Raw genomic sequence first — 22,058 nt, forward strand, 5'->3', positions numbered from 1 at the left:
AAAAATTCGCTTTTCACTATTCTCAAAGGTATCATTGCAGGGAAAATATATATGTTTGTATTGAACATTGATGGAGTAACAGATTTTGTGTGAAAATAAATCATAAAAGTGGTTAATTTTGTATAAAATCTTATAAATGTATGAGGGGGTAAAAGGCCCCTCAGCATGGCGTAAAAGGCACACAGTATTCATACAAATACTTTAGCTAAAATAATATGTTTTAATAATGACTAGGTTAATACTTGTTCAAAAGAATCACTTTAGCAAAGTTTGTACTATTTTCTATTTATTTTTGATGAATAAAATAATTCATTTGTATTCAATAAACATAGGCTACTGTCATTAAAATAGGCCTATGTTAATATAAAAATATATTTAAAAAATACAGAAACAAAATTACAAAGTAAAGATTCTGAAAGCATTGAAGGAGATCCCATAATATTTAATATAGATTTACAGTAGTAACAATAAATATGTTATTATGATATGATAATATAATTTTTTTTTTTTTTTTTTAAATATGATTGTTTCATTAAATATGGGTATTATCTCTAAGATGGATACCCAATTTGATATATGATATTTGCCATCTGAATCTAACCATGTCATGTCAAGAAATGGAAAAGTCAGCCAGCTATTCATTATCATGTTCATTATTGTGCCTTTTACCCCAAATACCATACTTTTACATATTCTTCTGTTATTGAAAAACTGTTGCTTGAATTACCTTGAACAAAACTGAAAATCATTAAGAAGACCTTTGTCTGAAAATACAAACATTAACTTAAGGCGCCTTTTGCCCCGTTTTACCATATATATATATAGGGTACAATGGGGCAAAAGGCGCCTTTTCAAGTAACAATGATTAACATTCAATCCAACAACATATATGACAGTTGAATTTAACAATTAAAAGAACAACTGACTTGGTACGAGGGGCATAGAGTATTGACAAATTAAACATATAATAGGCCTACATAAAATAATACTTACACAAAAAACAAACAAAGAAAAAAATTGCTTTATTTTTGTTATGACTGAAGTAGGAAACGTCATAAAAAGACGTCATAAAAACTGTAATTCTGGCTCCTCAGTGGACGTCTTTTGAACATTCGACAAAGGCGTTAAATTGAAGCCTTTTGGACGTGTCTGTGTTTAGTGATGGTGCTAAGAAAGAAAAAGTGCATCAATAAATTCAGTACCCTGCATTTAATGCATTTTACTTATTTAATTTTCCATTTTTACCTTAAACTATACATTTACAAGGTCACAAGTGTACACAGTTATTAACATGCATGTCTATGTATATAATAACAGACAGTGAGGGCTTTAAAACTTTAAACTTTAAAAATCTGTCACTGCCAAAACTTTTGGCCACGGCTGTACAGAGCGTAACATGATGTCTTTTACATGTGAGATTGGCAGACTCAGCTAGAGTCTGAAATGTTGCTTCTTCCTTCCAAATGCAAATTTCAAGTGCCATCCATCGCTTTAAGTGCAGCACAGGTGCAGAAACTCGGTCTCTAAACACTTCACTCTCTTCATTAAAGAGCATTTGGCCTTTTAGATGGGCCTCACTCTCAAATGAACATCTAATGAGCTCAACAAGTTCTTCTGCTGAACACGCTTGAGAGCGTGTTTTTATCGTCACAAAACTGTCATCATCGGAATGTAATTTCACTTGATAGCGGGTTCAAAATGACCACATTTAGCATAAGAGCAGAGGTTGTCAAGTAGGTTTATGTATATTTTGTGATGTTTTTGCTTCACAATAGCATTGCACATTAATGATAATAGTAAAGCAAAATGAAAAATCATTGTTTCACAGCTCTGCATTGCTTTAGTACACAAAATCACACTTAAATTCTTACATTTTTAAATTCGTTATTTTGCTGTGTAAATTATATCTCTAACAGGTCAAACAATATAGATCATAATTTCACTCATCTGATATGCATGACTGGTTTGTTCATATAAAATTATAATGTAAGTTATATTGCATCAAACAAAAATATAAAATGAATAGTAATAAATTACATAAATATTGCTACATTTCTCTTAAGGTCTCTGGCTGAAACCTTAAAAAAAAAAAAAATCTGAAAAAAACAAAATACATCAGCTTATTTTTTTCAGCTTATTCATGCCAGTGTGAAATATTAGGAACAGTAACAAATGTAAAATGAAGCATATTAGCAGTGATGAGAGGTTATATAAGAATAAGATCTGAATAAGATAGCTGAAACATAAAACGCTGATAACGATAAATACAACTTCTTAACAGATCTCTATCTGGGTGATGGTGGATTATAAATGGTTATTCGAGGCCTAAGTCTCCCTTGGGCATTCCCATAAAAACTTCAGAGAGGAATCTGCCATCTGTGAAGAGTAGACGTCATCAACGAGAAAACTCTGCTCCTCGGTGAATATGTTCTTCCAGTCTCCGACTTTACCTATAAGGATATAAGGATTGTAGTGTTCAGATGATTATGAAAGGGAGATCGCAAGTTTGACACAGAAACACGTTTACATGGACACCTTTTGTTTCAGTTGGGATGAATTCATTAATGATGAATCTGAACGTAGTGTTTACATGAACGCCAAATAAAGCAATCTGGTCGATGTGCGTGTTTATGTCACAAGCTTCAAATCGAAGTTGATTTTTTTTTTGACATGCGCACACCACACAAATAGTTTCCCGCTGTTTGCGCATACTAACAATTCTCCTACATTGCTTCTTTTCTTTGTTTTAAAGAGCAGACTTAGGGCCAGATTTACTAAACGGGGCAAATTAGCGTGAGAGCGCAATCTGTCATTTCCCTATCTTTGTTGACCGTTGGACAACTGGTGTTTCTTTAAACCAGTTACAGAGGTCCTGGGAGGTGTATACGCCCCAATGGACAGGGTCACTTCCACATTTTTCCTCAGGCAGCCTATTTACATCAGGTGCAGCACCGGAAGTCATTGTTGTTGTTTTTTTTTTATATTAATATTATGTAAAGTAGTTTTATCAAACCATAATCCATGCTGCATACTCCTATTCAGCAAGTCCCTCTATGCACCTGATAACTCATGATTGCAATCCGCCTAAAAGCTAAAAGAAGAAGAAGAAAAAGAAAAAGAAGGAAGCCATTGTTCCTTATGCAGAGCTTTCAAGATGACAAAGGAGAAGATGATGCACACTGCTTGACAAAGGTCAAGAACTTCCCCTGGTTACTGTAAATAATGTCCATTGCATTAGAACAATGAAGAAGGTGTATTGGTATGTTTGTGATATAGTCTATTATCCTGCATGTTCCCTGAAGGTCCGCCAACCCTTAAAAGAACTCCACATTGTGACCGTCTCGGACCATTCTGGGAACGTTACCAGGTGACGTCCTTGACACCAACGGGGCAAGTTCTGAGATAGTTCAGGGAATATCACATTTCCAGATAAAATATGGTCCCCTAAACATTCAGAGAACATCCTGATTGTTCTGTGAAAGTCCACCAAATAATGTCCACCAATCCTTTAAATAACTCCACATCGTGACAATCTCAGAACGTTCTGGGAATGTTAGCAGGCGACATCATTGACACCAGTGGGGACGTTCTGGGAACGTAAAATTTCCAAATAAAATACGGATCCCTAAGTGTTAGCTAAACGTTAGCAGGCGACATCATTGACACCAGCGGGGACGTTCTGAGAACATTCTGGGAACATACATTTTCCAAATAAAATATGGTTCCCTAAACGTTCTGAGAACATTCGGAATGTTCCGTGAAGGTCAGCCAAGTAACATCCCCCAACCCTTTAAAGAACTCGACATCGTGACCGTCTCGGAATGTTTTGGTAACGTTAACAGGCGACATCATTGACACCAGCGGGGACGTTCTGAGAACATTCTGAGGACATAAAATTTCCAAATAAAATATGGTTCCCTAAACATTTCCAGAACATCCTGCATGTTCCCTGAAGGTCCACCAAAAATAGTCCAACCCTTAAAAGAACTCCACATTGTGACCGTCTTGAACCATTCTGGGAACGTTACCAGGTGACGTCCTTGACACCAACGGGGCAAGTTCTGAGAACATTCTGAGGACATAAAATTTCCAAATAAAATGTGGTTCCCTAAACGTTACAAGAACATCCTGCATGTTCCCTGAAGGTCCACCAAATAACGTCCCTCAAACCTTTAAAGAACAGAACGTTCTTGGAACGTTACTAGGCAACGTCCTTGACACCAGCGGGGACGTTCTGAGAACATTCTGGGAACATAAATTTTCCAAATAAAATATGGTTCCCTAAACGTTCTGAGAACATTCTGAATGTTCCGTGAAGGTCAGCCAAGTAACATCCCCCAACCCTTTAAAGAACTCGACATCGTGACCGTCTCGGAATGTTTTGGGAACGTTAAAAGGTGACATCATTGACACCAGCGGGGAAGTTCTGAGAACATTCTGAGGACATAAAATTTCCAAATAAAATGTGGTTCCCTAAACGTTCCAAGAACATCCTGAATGTTTCCTGAAGGTCCACCAAATAACGTCCCTCAAACCTTTAAAGAACAGAACGTTCTGGGAACGTTACTAGGCAACGTCCTTGACACCAGCGGGGACGTTCTGAGAACATTCTGGGAACATAAATTTTCCAAATAAAATATGGTTCCCTAAGCGTTCTGAGAACATTCTGAATGTTCCGTGAAGGTCAGCCAAGTAACATCCCCCAACCCTTTAAAGAACTCGACATCGTGACCGTCTCGGAAGGTTTTGGGAACGTTAACAGGTGACATCATTGACACCAGCGGGGACGTTCTGAGAACATTCTGAGGACATAAAATTTCCAAATAAAATATGGTTCCCTAAACATTTCCAGAACATCCTGCATGTTCCCTGAAGGTCCACCAAAAATAGTCCAACCCTTAAAAGAACTCCACATTGTGACCATCTTGAACCATTCTGGGAACGTTACCAGGTGACGTCCTTGACACCAACGGGGCAAGTTCTGAGAACATTCTGAGGACATAAAATTTCCAAATAAAATGTGGTTCCCTAAACGTTCCAAGAACATCCTGAATGTTCCCTGAAGGTCCACCAAATAACGTCCCTCAAACCTTTAAAGAACAGAATGTTCTGGGAACGTTACTAGGCAACGTCCTTGACACCAGCGGGGACATTCTGAGAAATTTCTACTATCCTCCCTTAAATGTTGCATCTGAAAGGGAAAATCTTACAAATGCATGCATATGCAATAAGGTCAGCGGCAAAAATAACTGTCCGTGCCTTTTCAACGCTAATTTTTCACTGCGTGTCCTTAGTAAATCCTGACATTCGATTTTTAAAAGCAAAAGAGGGTTTGCGCTGGTGCAAGCGGTTAGCAAATCTGACCCTTAATATTTATCTATTCAGGAGACGACGAGCACATGAACTGTTGTGCCGTGCTGCTTATATTTATCAAGCAGTAAAAATGCCCATTCCTGTGCCCGAAACAATGACTGGTGGGACGCTGTCCTGCTACACTTCACAGGCGATGAGTGGAAGGAGAATTCTAGAATGAAACGAAAGTCATTTATGACACTTTATTTCACAACAACAACAGCTTGCTCCACGCCCATACGTCATTACGCAATTTCTTCATCATTGCAGTACTTTCCAGTTTCGTTTTTCAATCCAGTCAATTGTTTAAATGTCCTCTCGATCAGATTAGAAAAGGTTTAAACCCTTACAATACATAAAATGAAATTTTAATCGGATTTGGCTAATTCATTCTGACTGACGTGGTTACATGTGACTTTTTTATTCCAACTGTGCTACTAGTCCAATTACAATCAGAATATTAGGGTCCATGTAAACGCAGCCAGTGTTTACTTGTTTTACTTTCATCATACTTGTGTTAAAATATTAATTTCAAGCCCATTTGCTATTCTCTCATGATCAGAAATGATTATATAATGTAATTTACATACCTTTCCTCATGAAATTTCCCTTGCTGTGGTCCATGATCTCCTGAGGGACGAGGGTGTAGTTCACCATGGCATTTTCCTTCATGCTATTGAAACTACAGTGCTTCTGAGCAAGGATCAGCTCATCCTCAGTTAAAGGGCACTGCAGGAAACGACTCACTTTCTGAAGAGCCCCATGAAGGTCCTGATAAAATTGAAATGTTGCAAAGTGAAACTGCTTCTTTAAGTATCTGTAGTCTTATATGTGGTCACCAAATTAATGATCTTACCTGCCACATTTCCTCATATGTGACGTAAAGAAAGTTCTGAATATCATTTGAGTGACTGGTCCATCCCTTGACATGATCAAACCAAGAGCCATAATGCACTGATGAACAAAAGGCACCATAAATATTGACAATAATAGGTTGTAAAGGAAAAGAACAATGGCATGTCATACAATTGGTGAAAACTCAAAGTGGTGGTAATAACTGACTGATAATGTAAACATCAACTAACCTGAACCCTCCAAGAAAGCATTCAGAAACTCAGAGAAAGTCCCTGGGTCAGGCAGAAATTTGGCCACATTGTGGAAGTGATAATATGAAACGGACACGTCTTTGAGATTTCTGGCCACATATATAACCTGAGGAAAGGCAAACATTTGTCACTTGCAAGCAAATTCATCAAAGAAAGTTTAGGTGATTCGGATGGGACTAGTTTTCTAAACGACAATCCCGCTCGAAGCGGGGCAAGTAGAACAGCAGGGGATACACAATACACAGATGCGGGTAATCAATAACCATGGGAACTAACAAGGGAAACTATAGAAACTGAAACAAACAGGAACTAAACATAGCAAGAAAGAGCAGAAACCTACTTTTGCAAACTAGTCCTAGGTTTTTGGCCCGATCGGAACCAAACCAGTGCAGCGAGATTCTCTGGAGTCTGATTGTCAATAATTACCAAAAAAAAAAGTTTCTAGGAGCTGTCAAAACGTTCAAAGTGGGTGGAGCCACTTTTACTAAAATAGCCATAACTTGTGAACGGAATTAGATATTTTCACAAAACTTGGAATCTGTGTGTATGGGCTCAATCTTTGGCCACATGGAAAAAAACGTGGCGGCTGGCCACTTGGTGGCACTGTAACAAGTAAAAAATCATGAAAATGGCTATAACTACTTAACCATTTAGTCTGAATGACTTGAAAATTGGTATGTAGTGTCTTTGTCCAAGGTGCCATAAAAGTCTATGAGGACATTGGCGTATCTCAGAAAACATGGCCGCCAATGAAGTTTGAGCACTTATTAGACAAGGTTAACGGAGGCCGATCGGAATGAAATTTGCTTAGAGGCCTGTGAGAAATTTTTAAATTGCCTTCATGTTTTTCACATGCGTAAAGATTTGTATATTGCACAATTTTTCACACACGTCCATGACATTCATACCACAAGGTAGAACTCTTCATTCTAACTGCCACTGTCTATTGAATCATTCGTTAAATATCTGTGATTATTTTAAAAACCAGTCATATAGGTTTTTGGCTCAACCTCGATAAATGTTAAAAAGCTTTAAAAATTATATATTTTCTTTGGTAAATTGCCTGTATTGGCTGTCTTTTCCATCTATGATTGAGATGGTTACAGGTTTGCTAATTAAAACATAATACCTTTTTTACACACGTGCTTAAAGGCCTTAAAGCGCTTGAACCCCGATAATTGCTGTTCGCAGCTATATTTAATTTTTTCATCAGATAACATCCATATACTATACAGTGGCATGAAAAAGTATGTGAACCCCTTGCAGAATCTGTGAAAATGAGAATTATTTTAATAAAATAAGAGGGATAATAAAAAATGAATGTTATTTTTTGTTTAGTACTGTCCTGAGTAAGATATTTTACATAAAAGATGTTTGCATTTAGTTCACAAGACAAAACAATAGCTGAATTTATTAAAATAACCCCATTCATAAGTATGTGAACCACTGATTCTCAATACTGTGTGTGGTTACCTGATGATCCACGACTGTTTTTATGTTTTGTGACGGTTGTTCATGAGTCTCTTGTTTGTTCTGAGCAGTTAAACTGAGCTCTGTTCTTCAGAAAAATCCTCCAGGTCCTGCAGATTCTTCAGTTTTCCAGCATCTTTTGCATATTTGAACCCTTTCCAGCAGTGACTGTGGGATTTTCAGATCCATCTTTTCATACTGAGGACAACTGAGGGATTCAAACACAACGATTAAAAAAAGGTTCAAACATTCACTGATGCTCCAGAAGGAAATACGATGCATTAAGAGTCGAGGAGTGAAAACTTTTGAATTCGAATATCAAGGTAAATTGTACTTCATTTTTCTGCCAGGAAACATGCAAGTATCTTCTGTTGCTTCCGAAGGGCAGTACTAAATGAAAAACAATGATATTTAAACAAGATAAGAAAAATTGTGACATCTTCATCCTGTTCAAAAGTTTTCACACCCCGACTCTTAATGCATCGTGTTTCCTTCTGGAGCATCAGTGAATGTTTGAACCTTTTTTAATAGTTGAGTTTGAGTCCCTCAGTTTTCCTCAGTGTGAAAACACAGATCTCAAAATCCCACAGTCACTGCTGGAAAGGGTTCAAATATGCAAAAGATGCTGGAAAACCAAAGAATCTGCAGGCCCTGGAGGATTTTTCTGAAGAACAGAGCTCAGTTTAACTGCTCAGAACAAACAAGAGACTCATGAACAACCATCACAAAACATAAAAACAGTCGTGGATCATCAGGTAACCACACACAGTATTGAGAATCAGTGGTTCACATACTTATGAATGGGGTTATTTTAATAAATTCAGCTATTGTTTTGTCTTGTGAACTAAATGCAAACATCTTTTATGTAAAATATCTTACTCAGGACAGTACTAAACAAAAAAATAACATGCATTTTTTATTATCCCTCTTATTTTATTAAAATAATTCTCATTTTCACAGATTCTGCAAGGGGTTCACATACTTTTTCATGCCACTGTATATATTCATCCACATGAATATATGTGCAATATTGATGTTGTCTAAAGTATATATGCACTACCTCATTTTATGTGGCAGTACATTGTGGTTGCACTACTGTTTATACTGCCTGTTATTATTTTTACTAGTTATTTATTGTTATTGTTTTACGCATCTTTTAGAGTTGCTAACTTAATTTCGTTACTGTTTACTACTGTATGCATACAATGACGATAAAGATTCTAATTATTCTCATTCTTATTGAAATGCAATGAAAGCATGCAGAAGATTAGTGTTCAAACAGTAGCTCAGGTGGGTCAAAAACACACACAAGGAGAAGCGTTAGTTTTCTCATTGAATTTGCCAAAAAACAGTAGGTAATTTCCTCTGGAATTTTTTACTGAGGTTAAAAAAAACACAGACAGGCAGATTGAGATGGGATTAAAATCACAAAATACACATGTGCAACACATATCTCTCTAACATCCTCTGGGAAAACTAATCCCATCCAAATATAACAATTTGCGGCTTGCCCATCTACTCACCTTTGCTTTGGACTGTTTGAGGGCCGGTGCCAGCAGGCGATAAGGCAGATGTGTAGTAATAATGCGAGGCCCTTTAGAGGCATTTAGAACGTCAGGGCAGTAGTACTGCTCAAGCCATGGGGCACGGGCCCAGTTGGGCTGAGTTTGGGCTATAGTTGGGTCCCCTTTACTCAGAACCAAAGTGATGATTTCCTGCATCCATGTGGTTCCTATGAGCCAAGGGAAAACCATGAATAATAATCTTTCCTGTGAAAAAAAGCTTACTGCACAAAATGAGATAAATTAAATTACACAACCCAATTAAAAGAGAAACTAAAGATGACGCATATTACCTGATTTCGGATAAGTGACAATTACGGTATCTGTGTCCTGGAACTTAAAGTTGGTTGCATAATTCAGGGAGTCTTGGGTATGCAGGTGCCCAGGAAACGTGATGTTGTGAAAGGTTTCGGTGACATCTAGTCGAGACATGTCTGCACGTGTGTACAAAAGAAATATAGTGACAACAGAGCTACACTGTCAGCTTATAAAGGAAGAGAAAAGGGAAGAACTCTGATGTAACATACTGAGATAGGGGAAGTACTGAAGGATCGGTAGAAAAATTACCTGAGAAACCGGTTACTGTAAAAATTCCAGGTAAAAACTGTCAAAGAGATGTGTTGATTTGTAATGTAATATATGCCATTTATCTTTGCATAACCTTCTTTGCCCAGCATGGATCACATGTGAACATTGTTGCACGTGTGATATCATGATAACCAGAGAAATTATTTTTCTAGTTAAATGGGTGTGTGCCTTTAAGAAAACTTGATTATGTTGTGATCATGTTAGTGGATCATGCTGGATTTTGTGTGTGTTTTCACGGTTCCCATTGATGATAAGTTCAGACAAGTGTGTTCATTAGAAGTCATTTCATGGTGTCAGAAGCGCTTGACGAGCACATCGCTGCCCCGAAAGGATGACTGAATTCAAGTGTTTTCCATTTGATCGTCCAAATGAGTGGGCTGAATGGAAGCAATGTTTTCAGCGCTTTCAGATGGCAATAAAACTGGATAAAAAAGACGACGATATCCAGAGCTGCGTTTCCCAAATACATCGTAAGCCTAATTTGACTGTAGAACAATTGATCTTTACGATCAACTTAGGCTAACAATGCTTTTGGGAAATGCAGCCCAGGTCAGTTTGTTAATCTATGCAATAGGAAATGAAACCAAACACATATTTAAATCATTCAACACTTTACTTGAATCGGTGTTCATAAGACTGACATGACACCTTCATAATCATGACATGACACGTGTCATGAATATGAAGGAGGTTTTATGACAACTGTCATTAAGTATCATTCTCTCAATTATGTAATTTTTAATGCAAAGATGACATTGTTTGAGATGTCTTTGTTATGACAACTTGACATAAACCAAGACAACATAACCTGTCAAAAACATGACATAGCAGAGTAATTATCAAACTTAAGGAACTACTTTGCTTTTTAACATTAACATTACATTATTTTTGGTAACACTTCAGTATAGGGAACACATATATAAACAATTAACTATGACTTTTCCCTCTATAAACTCCCAATTTACTGCTTATAAATATAATTAATTGTTAAGTTTAGGTATTAGAATCTAGAATAAGGTCATGCAGAATAAAGCATCAATGTCTGCTTAATAAGTACTAATAAATAGTCAATATTCTAGTAATATGCATGCTAATATTAATAAGCAACTAGTTAAAAGACCCTGAAATAAAGTGTTACCATTATTTTATAACAGTGTCATCTTTTTTGAGAAATTTGAAATTGTCTATTATCTGACCTTCTGTTGGAAAAAAAAAAAAAAACATGAAATGAAAAATTTTCATGACACTGTTATAAATTATTTGTCAGAGTATTGTCACTTAATGACATTTTAATGACAAGTTCAATTTGTACCACTGAAAAAAAAGTTGTCAGAAAAATATTCATGACACTATTATAATGGCCTCATGTCAAAACCAACCACATGACAGTTTAATGTAATGTTAAAAGCGAAATAATTTAATGTTATGATGTATTGGTTTATGTCAAGTTGTCATAACTCGGACATCTCAAACAATGTCATCTTTGCATTAAAAATGACATAATTGAGCGAATGACATTTAATGACAGTTGTCATAAACATGCATTAAACCTCCTTCATATTCATGACACGTGTCATGTCATGATTATGAAGGTGTCATGTCAGTTTAATACACACCCCTTCAAGTAAAGTGTTAACCAGTCACCTTTAATGTGGAGGTGTCACGGTATTTGAATGCATTGTTTCCTGCTTGTCCCGTGTCACTGTTGTGGTGTGTGTGTGAGTGGGCGTGTCCGAGCCACGCGGATGATCAGCGCTTCCAGCTGACACCCATCACAGCACCAGCTGCAGCTCATTTACTCACCCTTTATATGCTCACTCATTTCTCATCTCATTTGTCAGATCGTTGTCGATGTCTCTGTGCTGTGTCTCCCATCCTGTTCCTGTTCGGCGTTCCAGTCTCGTGATTCCTGTTCCTGTTCGGTGTCTTCGTGGATTTCGTTCTATGTCTGGATTCATCTGTCATCTCCACCAGCACACTTCATCTCGTCAACGCACCTTGTCTTCACGCTGACCGTCTCAGTCCCTGCGCCACGACGCGTTCAGTGACTGTCTACTATTTACTTCAATAAACCTGTTAACTTGCTATTGCTTCCTGTATTCTATCATGACAGGAGGATGACAAGAAGAGATTTGACATTGTGTTAAAGGAATAGTTCACCCAAAAATGAAAATGATCCCATAATTTACTCAGCCTCAAGCCATCCTAGGTGTATATGACTATCTTCTTTCAGATGAACACAATCCGAGATATATAAAAAAAAAAAAAAAATTGATAGTAATTGGTTAATAAACAGTAATGGCCGAACGCAAGTTGAGTTCCAGCGGAAGAGTGACCTCTGACCCGACACATGACGTAGGATGTAGGAGTATCGTAAGCTTAGACGCCTCTCACGGTTCAAACAAATATAACTGGGCAACAAACTCGAGCTCCTCTTCTCTTATATCGAAATCCACCAACATTTCTCTTTAAAAAGTTTCGTTGTAGACTTCTAATTTGTGACCGGTGTTTTGTTTTGTTTTACTCTATCCTCTGCGCTTCCACGTTTGTCAATACTTCATGTGTCACTCTTACTCCGGAACTAGACTCGCATACGGCCGTTGCTGGAAGGCAGTTATTATAGTTTAGAAAGTTTTAAATATGCATAGTTTTCTTACAAATTCCCATCGCTTTGCTTCAGAAGACATTTATTAACCCCCTGGAGCTGTGTGGAGTACTTTTATGATGGATGGATGCACTTTTTGGAACTTCAAAAACCCAGACTGGGAAGAGCCAGGATATTTTTTAGTATAACTCCGATTGTGTCTGGCCAAAAGAAGAAAGTCATATACACCTAGGATGGCTTGAGTGTGAGAAAATCATGGGATATTTTTCATTTTTAGGTGAACTATCCCTTTAAGAAAATACAAGTATTTCTTTCCTAAACAAAATGTGGTTCACGAGCGAGTCTGTTTCTATCAAAGAGTTGGTGAAAAGGATGAAACCTTTTTTAATACTCTTTATGATCGGAACACTGTGACTTCAGAGAACACAGAGATGAACACATTCGGGATCGGATAATCTTGGGAATACTTGATAAAGAACTGTCGCGCAGACTGCAGTTAATATCCGATCTTACACTGGCTCAAACTATTCAGAGTGTGTGTGGCAGCACTTCATAAAAGCAGCACACAGAGGACAACAGAAATGGAAACCTAAAAGAAAAAATGACAAAGAGCAAAGAGAATCAAAGTGTGGGAAATCAAACACAACTTTGCAACCACTGTACATGTCAACTAACCTAACAGTCTACGATAACACTTTAGAATACTGATCCTTCATTAATGAATAACTACACAGGAACAAATGAATAATGCATTATTAACACTCTAGTAACTACTATTAACTAACAAGTAACTCTGATGAATGAATTAGTAAGTAATAGTGCTCAGTTAAAGGTGGTAGTTCACTATTAACTAATCAGTAACTACTGTTTTTTTTCATACCTCCCAGAGAACTACTAAGAACTACTATATACAGGTTCGTAATTAATGTGAATAATGAATAATGTATAATTAATTCTAGAGTAAAGGCCTTGGTAACCCACTAGTAATGACTGAAGTATTACCAAATACTTAAGAAGGAATTACTAATTATTTGGATCAGTATTCTAAAGTGAAAAGCATGATAACTCTCTAGTAACTACTGTAGTCATTGTAAACTTTTGAGGTTTTTGTAAAGTATTGGATAGTAATAACTCAAGAGTTACTATATAACTCTAAAGTAACTACTTCTTATTTGGATCAGTATTCTAAAGTGAAGATCATAGTAACCCACTAGTAATTACTTAAGTGTTACTACATCCTTCTAAAGGAACTACTAAATATTTGGATCAGTATTCTAAAGTGAAGATCATGGTAACCCACTAGTAATTACTTAAGTGTTACCAAATATATCATAAGGAATTACTGTACAAAAACATACAAAAACATCAAAGGTTTACAAAGACTTCAGTAGTTACTAGAGAGTTATCATGTTTCTCACTTTAGAATACTGATCCAAATAATTAGTAATTCCTTCTTAAGTATTTAGTAATATTTCAGTCATTACTAGTGGGTTACCAAGGCCTTTACTTTAGAATTAATTATACATTATGCATCATTCATGTTAATTATGAACCTGTATATAGTAGTTCTTAGTAGTTCTCTTAGAGGTATGAAAAAACAGTAGTTACTGATTAGTTAATAGTGAACTACCACCTACAACTGAGCACTATTACTTACTAATTCATTAATGAGAGTTTATTGTTAGTTAATAGTAGTTACTAGAGTGTTAATAATGCATTATTCATTTGTTCCTGTGTAGTTATTTATTAATGAAGGATCAGTATTCTAAAGTGTTACCCAGTCTACTAATACTTTAATGACTGGTAGTTGACATGTAGTTGTGTCAAGAGAAATGGAGTGTTCTCTTCCAAACAATTTGATAAAGATTTTAAAAGATATAATAAAAAGCAGAAAATTTCTAAACTTGAAGAATCTCTGGGGTCTATGAAGTTTTCATAAATGAGACATGCAAAAACACATGCTGTGGGCTCAAGTGAAGTGTATACCACATCCTGTAAAAATGAGAAATGTTGCTTTATGTGTGTAGGTGAGCATGGGTTCTGGGGGAGAGAAATATTGTTGTGTGTAACTGATAAGAATGAAGACAGTTAGGAAATAAATGTCTAGCAAGGTAGAAATCTGATAAAGATGTATAATAAAGAAATGTGTGTATTGCTTAAGCCATTGCTTCGAATATAAATGCATAGACGCAAGTAAAAAAAAAAAGTAACCTAGCAATTTACGCAAGTAGAAACCACATGTGCGTAAATATAGAGATAAAGTGCGTCAAAAGAGAATACAAATATTGGGGCCTTTTTTGCTCTCTGAAGAGAATAGAAGTAGTAGTTGTAGTAGGAGTAATAGAATAGTTGTTTAGTTTTGCTGAAGAGAGAAAGAGCATACAAGCAAGCAGCAACCCTCAGAAGATCAAAGAAGACACCTGATTTTCTTAGAGAAGAACATATACTGAATAGAGAAGAGGGTAAGCTTTAAAATGTAATTATTTATCTGGCCCATGGAACTTCCAGCTTAGCTGGCATAAAGTGGTGTATTTAGCTTTTGCCTTTGCAAGAAATAATAAACTGCCCTCAAACTCTGATAGTATTGTCTCAGTCTGTTTATTGTTGTAGAGTGAAAATCCATTTGGGGTATCAGAAGTTGATTGTCTGAAAAAGATAGATTTTTATAAAGATATCCCGACGGACTTTATAAAGTCAGTCAAGGTCGCCAACCAGTCGCAACAGAGTGGGCCGTGGGAGTGCATTAGCAGGCGTAGCTGTCCTCTGAGGGCGAAGAGCCAGCTGTGGTGCACTGAACGGGAGGCTAACCCACCCCACCCAGGTAGGCTTGGTTGATATCTGAACCGTAGGCCTAGGAGGTACGGTAGTGATCAGAAGTAGACCCTGAGATAATATAATCTAAAAAGAAAATATTATATGCCTACCTGACTCCTCCTGAATCTATAAAGGTAAACCTTTTACAGGAGTTGAGTAATATGAATAGAGGAAGTGGCTCGTGACCAAGATAGTGTTACGTGGTCGCGGCAGAAACCACCCAGGGGGTGACGCGGCACAGTTGCAAAGTTACTTAAAGGGGATAGTTCACCCAAAAATGAAAAATTGATGTTTATCTGCTTACCCCCAGGGCATCCAAGATGTAGGTGACTTTGTTTCTTCAGTAGAACACAAATGATGATTTTTAACTCCAACCGTTGCAGTCTTTCAGTCTTATAATGCAAGTCAATGGTCACACAATTTATAAGAGTCAATAAACATGCACAGACGAATCCAAATTAAACCCTGCGGCTCGTGACGACACATTGATGTCTTAAGACACAAAACGATCGGTTTGTGTGAGAAACCGAACAGTATTTATATCATTTTTTAACTCTAATACACCACTATGTCTAACTGCATTCAGCATTCGCTTGGTGATGTCTGATCGCGCTCTGACAACGGCAGTGATGTTACCGTATATAGCAGTGGTCACCAACCTTTTTAAGCCCAAGATCCCTGACCTCGACCTTTATGAAAGACAAGATCTACTTGATAGAAAAAGACAGCCCAGATTGTATTTTGTATTTTTTTCATGGCCAATTTAGATTCTGAATTATTTATTTATTTTTACAAGCAAATTGGCCGATTCTCATACTGGTTGCAGATATTTATTATTATTATTATTATAAACAAAAATACATAGCCATTTCAAATTAGAGGGAACCACTGCTTTTTAATCACAATCCAAACAAAGATGCTATCACATTGCATGAGCAGTTTTTTTTTTTTATTTGAATTAATTGAGATTTAATTTCAAGATTTAAAGCAAAAACACAACAGTCTGATTTTATCTTTTTATCTTTAACTCCAACCGTTGCCGTCTTTCAGTCTTATAATGCGAGTCAATGGTCACACAATTTATAAGAGTCAATAAACATGCACAGACGAATCCAAATTAAACCCTGCGGCTCGTGACGACACATTGATGTCCTAAGACACAAAATGATCGGTTTGTGTGAGAAACCAAACAGTATTTATATCATTTTTTACCTCTAAAACACCACTATATCCAACTGCGTTCAGCATTCGCTTGGTGATGTCTGATCGCGCTCTGACAACGGAAGTGATGTCTGGCACTCATTGAAGTATCCATGGGTTTCAAAGACGTCACTTCCGCTATGCCCGCCGCCATATTTGTGTCCGATCACAGCTGCGCGCTCTGTTTTCCCCTGTGTCTCAATCAGCTCCCTAGTTCAGTAGTCAGGGCACTGACCAGGGAGTCGGCCATTTTAAGGGCTGTCTCAATCGCAGAATCCTTCCAGGGCACTGAAACGTTCGCTCCCTGAAAAGTCCCACAATGCACCGTGAAAACCAGGGAGCATCGATGCTCACTATGCTCCCTTAACGGAAGTTCTGAAGCGCGAAACTTGAATCACGTGAGCCAACTCACTACACATAACGATACGCGATAGATGTTTTTTAAAATACAAACCGTTATTTTATTATATTTCAGCATAAACATACATCGCTAGACAGGTAATGAACATAATCTAGCTAACATTTATAATTTATTCACGGCTGAAATGTTGCACGTATATGTAACAAGCAAATAATTAATCACAATGTACTTTAAATAACATTACAAGTAATGTCAGAAAATATCAGCTCTGTTGTTGTTCATAAATAACAGTAGTGATGTTGTACAATGAGGACGTTGTCACGTCGCCGGAAATAGAGTCATAAGTGTCCCAGTGTGTAGTGAACCAGCATCTTTTACTGTCCTTATCAGTGCCCGAATTCGTGTACACGATATACTGATTCACGAGCTCGGGAGCTAGGGAACTGATTGAGACACACCCTATGTATTTTTGTTTATAATAATAATAATAAATATCTGCAACCAGTATGAGAATCGGCCAATTTGCTTGTAAAAATAAATAAATAATTCAGAATCTAAATTGGCCATGAAAAAAATACAAAATACAATCTGGGCTGTCTTTTTCTATCAAGTAGATCTTGTCTTTCATAAAGGTCGAGGTCAGGGATCTTGGGCTTAAAAAGGTTGGTGACCACTGCTATATAGGGTAACATCACTGCCGCTGTCAGAGCGCGATCAGACATCACCAAGCGAATGCTGAATGCAGTTGGACATAGTGGTGTATTAGAGTTAAAAAATGATATAAATACTGTTCGGTTTCTCAAACAAACCGATCGTTTTGTGTCTTAAGACATCAATGTGTCGTCACGAGCCGCAGGGTTTAATTTGGATTCGTCTGTGCATGTTTATTGACTCTTATAAATTGTGTGACCATTGACTCGCATTATAAGACTGAAAGACGGCAACGGTTGGAGTTAAAAATCATCATTTGTGTTCTACTGAAGAAACAAAGTCACCTAAATTTTCATTTTTGGGTGAACTATCCCTTTAAAGTTAAAGTGGACCATCAAAGCAAAATTGTAACCATTTTGAATTATGAATAAATATTGTGTTTCAAATTATTAATGTCTTTATTGTAAATAAATACAAGTTATATGAGGTGAACAGATGTAAATAAACAAATTCATTAATAAATAAAAGCTCATATTTTTAAAAATTCAACCAACCTGAAAAACAAGCACTTAAAAACAGACATGACAAATCAACCGATGTGCGAAGCTTCATATAGTACACAGTCACACCATAGTGGTGAAAGACACAAACTCTAAGCTTTGGTAGTGCAGAAGAGTGATCAGGTTACACATTAATTTCTCTCAAACCGAAATGAATATTTTTATTATTTTGCGCTGCCTTAAGTGTATTGCATATTGTAAAGCAATCACATATTAGATAACATGTATATCAAAGGTTTATATGTTCAAATTGGTCTGTTCTTTTATTTCAATAATGGTGTGCAGTTTGAGACAAAAAAAAAATGCTAAAAAAGATCTGTTTGCTGTATTTGAGTCATCAGCGGGTCTGTTTTTGGCAGTGGGGTTGTACAAATCACATGCAAAAAGATTTGTTTCGATGCCGAGATGACGGCCCAGTCAGTTTTATAGAAAAATAAATTGACCTTATGATTAAAATTCGAGATTATAGCATGTTTTTCATTATCCAAACACATTCCACAAACACCACTTCTTGCTTTCGCATTAGTTAATTAACAAGTAAAAATGCAGTGATGGGGAACAGTAATAAAAATATGAAGAAAAAAGGCTTTTCTGATAAGTGTGAATAGTTTTGCATGAGCAGAAATATCTTATGAAACGCTTTATGTCATTCACTTTGTGTCAAGAAAACACTTGTTGCTGAAGCTCAGGGCTTTAAATGGAGGCTTGTTGGATCTACAGTCACAAGAAGCAAGCATGAGCCATGACCATTGTGGCCTTGAGTAAGTTGCTTTAGATAATATTGTCTGACCACTTCATCATGACTCATGTTGTTGTAATATAACTTCATCAATTCAAAAGTTTCTCAAGGTGAAGTGTGAATGTCATTGCAAAGTTGGCCCCACATGCCCTCATTCACTATCTTTTATTTAGAGTTCACAACACGAGAAAGCAGAGATCAAATTTAGAAACTGCTGCAAATATTGCAGGAGGACTATGGAGCTATTGCAAAAACTACTATTTAATTCGACAAAAGCCTAACAGTGCATACTAGAGCTCCGAAGTTGTTAGTCAGTGGTATTATTTGCTTCTGTTGAAGCCCTCGGCTAGCGTTATTTCAACTTAGTTTTAGATATACAAGGTAAACGGGTCTTGCCATCCATGTAGTTGTCAGGAATGGTTTGAGGAGCACAACAATGAGTTGGAGGTGTTGACTAGGCTTAAAAATCCCCCAGATCTCAATCCAATCGAGCATCTGTGGGATGTGCTGATCAAACAAGTCCGATCCATGGAGGCTCCACCTCGCATCTTACAGGACTTAAAGGATCTGCTGCTAACATCTTGGTGTCAGATACCACAGCACACCTTCAGGGGTCTAGAGGAGTCCATGCCTCGACGGGTCAGGGCTGTTTTGGCAGCAAAAGTGGGACCAACACAATATTAGGAAGGTGCTCATAATGTTATGCCTGATCAGTGTGTATATTTATAGTGAAACATTTAGATTTATATTTCTCCATTGTTTTCAATTATTCCTATTGCAATGCTTCACGGGATTGTAGTTCTTTCCCTCACTTCACAGTCTTGTACCTTTGTACTTTGTCTTATTTTCAAGTACTTTTTTGCTTCAAATCAAACTGTGTAATGTTATGATTCACCTTGTTCGCTGGTTGGCTTGGTTCATGGCTTATAATGCTTTACTGATTTTAACTTTTTTTTTTTTTCAAATCCCTATGGGAGAAATGAATGGAAAAAAATTTTGTTGCCGGAAAAAAAAAAAAAAAATGGACGGGCACTAATGCGCTCTATTCTTTAGTCATTGAGTACATGGGTTGTACACTCGTTTTTGCAGTGCATTATGGGATTGAATGAGTGCAGTAGACAATCTCTACTATGGTTTTGGACAAATGACTGTTTTCTAAACACGTTTCGGTAACACTTTACTTGAAGGGGTGTGCATAAGACTGACATGACACCTTCATAATTATGACATGACACATGTCATGAATATGAAGGAGGTTTTATGACAACTGTCATTAAGTGTCATTTGCTCAATTATGTCATTTTTAATGCAAAGATGACATTGTTTGAGATGTCCGAGTTATGACAACTTGACATAAACCAATACATCATAACCTGTCAGTGTCTTTGTCATTAAAACTTGGCATTATTTAGCTTTATGCACTCAAAAAAAAGATTGTTTGATGCTGTTCACTTTATTTAAACCATTTATTTTGATTCAACACTATTGTATCAGGTTTCTGGTTTAAATGTGATTGATTCATGTTAAATTGACTTGAAACGATTACTCTTTGACTTAACTTGATGTTTTCATATTAAAATAACATGTTTCAATCAAGTAAACCCAACCAGGACTCAATCAAACAGGACTTTCACCTATCATGCTTTGCAAAGGGGCTGAACTAGGAGTGTAAATGTTGAAATAAAGTGTTATTTTAAGCAGTTTTTAGGAAGATGAGAAATGCAAAGACTTTTTAATGTTTACTGTTCTATTATGTTGGTATTTAAAAGTTTATGTTAATTAATAGTTTTAGGGTTACCATTGTGGTGAAGTGTTGCACTTGTGCTTGGGTTGAGGACCTGCTAACAAACTTTCAAATTACTTTAATAAGAAAGTAATCACTGTGGTAGTGCTCTGGGTTGCATTTCCCAAAAGCATTGTAATCCTATGTTGATTGTAAAGCCATTGCCATCAATGGACTTATGATCAATTTAGGCTTTACAATGTTTTTGGTTAAGGCAATTAGGATGAATCCAGTATCACATCTAGATTTCTAACACAGAACATCACAAAAGTTATATAAATCACAAAATTAAACAAGAAGAATTAATTGTAAAAAATCAATGTATATGAAAACAATTTATTATTTATTTATTGCTTTTTATTTATTTTCCAAAACATTGCAAATTAGTTGGGCTGACACTATTAAATTAAGCTGTGCCCAACCATAGTAAATAAGTTGAATCAACCTTAATAAATTAAGTTGACCCAACATAAGTACATTAAATTGGAATAACAGAATTGCATAATGCTGAAATAAAGCAACTTAATCATGTGGAAATCCTTTCCATGATTTTTTTATGTTCGTTCAAAGAGTTATTTTTTTGAGTGTGGGTTAACATTACGTTAAACTGTCATGTAGTTGGTTTTGACATTGGCTGTCATGAGGTCATTATAATAGTGTCATAAATATGTATCTTGACCTCAAGTACAGTGGTACAAATTGAACTTGTCATTAAAATGTCATTAAGTGACAATACTCTGACAAATAATTTTATAACAGTGTCATGAATATTTTTCATTTCATTTTTTTTTAAGTTTCCTCCAACAGAAGGTCAGATAATAGACAATATCAAACATCTATTATAAAATAATGGTAACACTTTATTTTAGGGTCTTTTAACTAGTTGCTTATTACTATTAGCATGCATATTACTAGAATATTGACTATTTTTTAATAATTATTAAGCACATATTAATGCCTTATTCTGCATGACCTTATTCTAGATTCTTAATCCTACCCAATACCTAAACCTAACAATTAACTATATTTATAAGCAGTAAATTAGGAGTTTATTGACAGAAAAGTCATAGTTAATAGTTTATATATGTGTTTCCTATACTGAAGTGCTACCAAAATAATGTAATGTAATGTTAAAAACCAAAGTAGTTTAAGTTTGATAATTACTCTGCTATGTCATGTTTATGACAGGTTATGTTGTCTTGGTAATGTCAAGTTGTCAAAACACACACATCACAAACAATGTCATCTTTGCATTAAAAATGACATA

At 36.3% G+C, this 22,058-nt stretch overlaps 1 protein-coding gene across 1 annotated transcript; it reads right to left on the reverse strand.

The window, feature by feature from the left end:
* Nucleotides 1-1,194: 1,194 nt before the first annotated feature.
* Nucleotides 1,195-9,947, reverse strand: sult5a1 (sulfotransferase family 5A, member 1). The gene is made up of 6 exons (XM_048186305.1): nt 9,784-9,947; nt 9,452-9,660; nt 6,438-6,564; nt 6,209-6,306; nt 5,943-6,123; nt 1,195-2,450 (listed from the first exon to the last, which is right to left on the reverse strand). The coding sequence occupies exons 1-6, from the start codon at nt 9,920-9,922 to the stop codon at nt 2,326-2,328; spliced, it is 879 nt and encodes a 292-aa protein (XP_048042262.1). The 5' UTR covers nt 9,923-9,947; the 3' UTR covers nt 1,195-2,325.
* Nucleotides 9,948-22,058: the final 12,111 nt, after the last annotated feature.

This window comes from Megalobrama amblycephala, linkage group LG3 (assembly GCF_018812025.1).
Source record: "Megalobrama amblycephala isolate DHTTF-2021 linkage group LG3, ASM1881202v1, whole genome shotgun sequence".
NCBI lineage: Eukaryota > Metazoa > Chordata > Actinopteri > Cypriniformes > Xenocyprididae > Megalobrama > Megalobrama amblycephala.

Excerpts from the sequence above, each read along its gene's own strand:
- sult5a1 (XM_048186305.1), bottom strand. The coding sequence starts at position 9,922 with ATGTCTCGACTAGATGTCACCGAAACCTTTCACAACATCACGTTTCCT. Across the intron at positions 6,565-9,451 it reads TCAAACAGTCCAAAGCAAAG|GTTATATATGTGGCCAGAAA; the intron begins GTGAGTAGATGG and ends GCCTTTCCTCAG. Across the intron at positions 6,124-6,208 it reads CATATGAGGAAATGTGGCAG|GACCTTCATGGGGCTCTTCA; the intron begins GTAAGATCATTA and ends CAATTTTATCAG.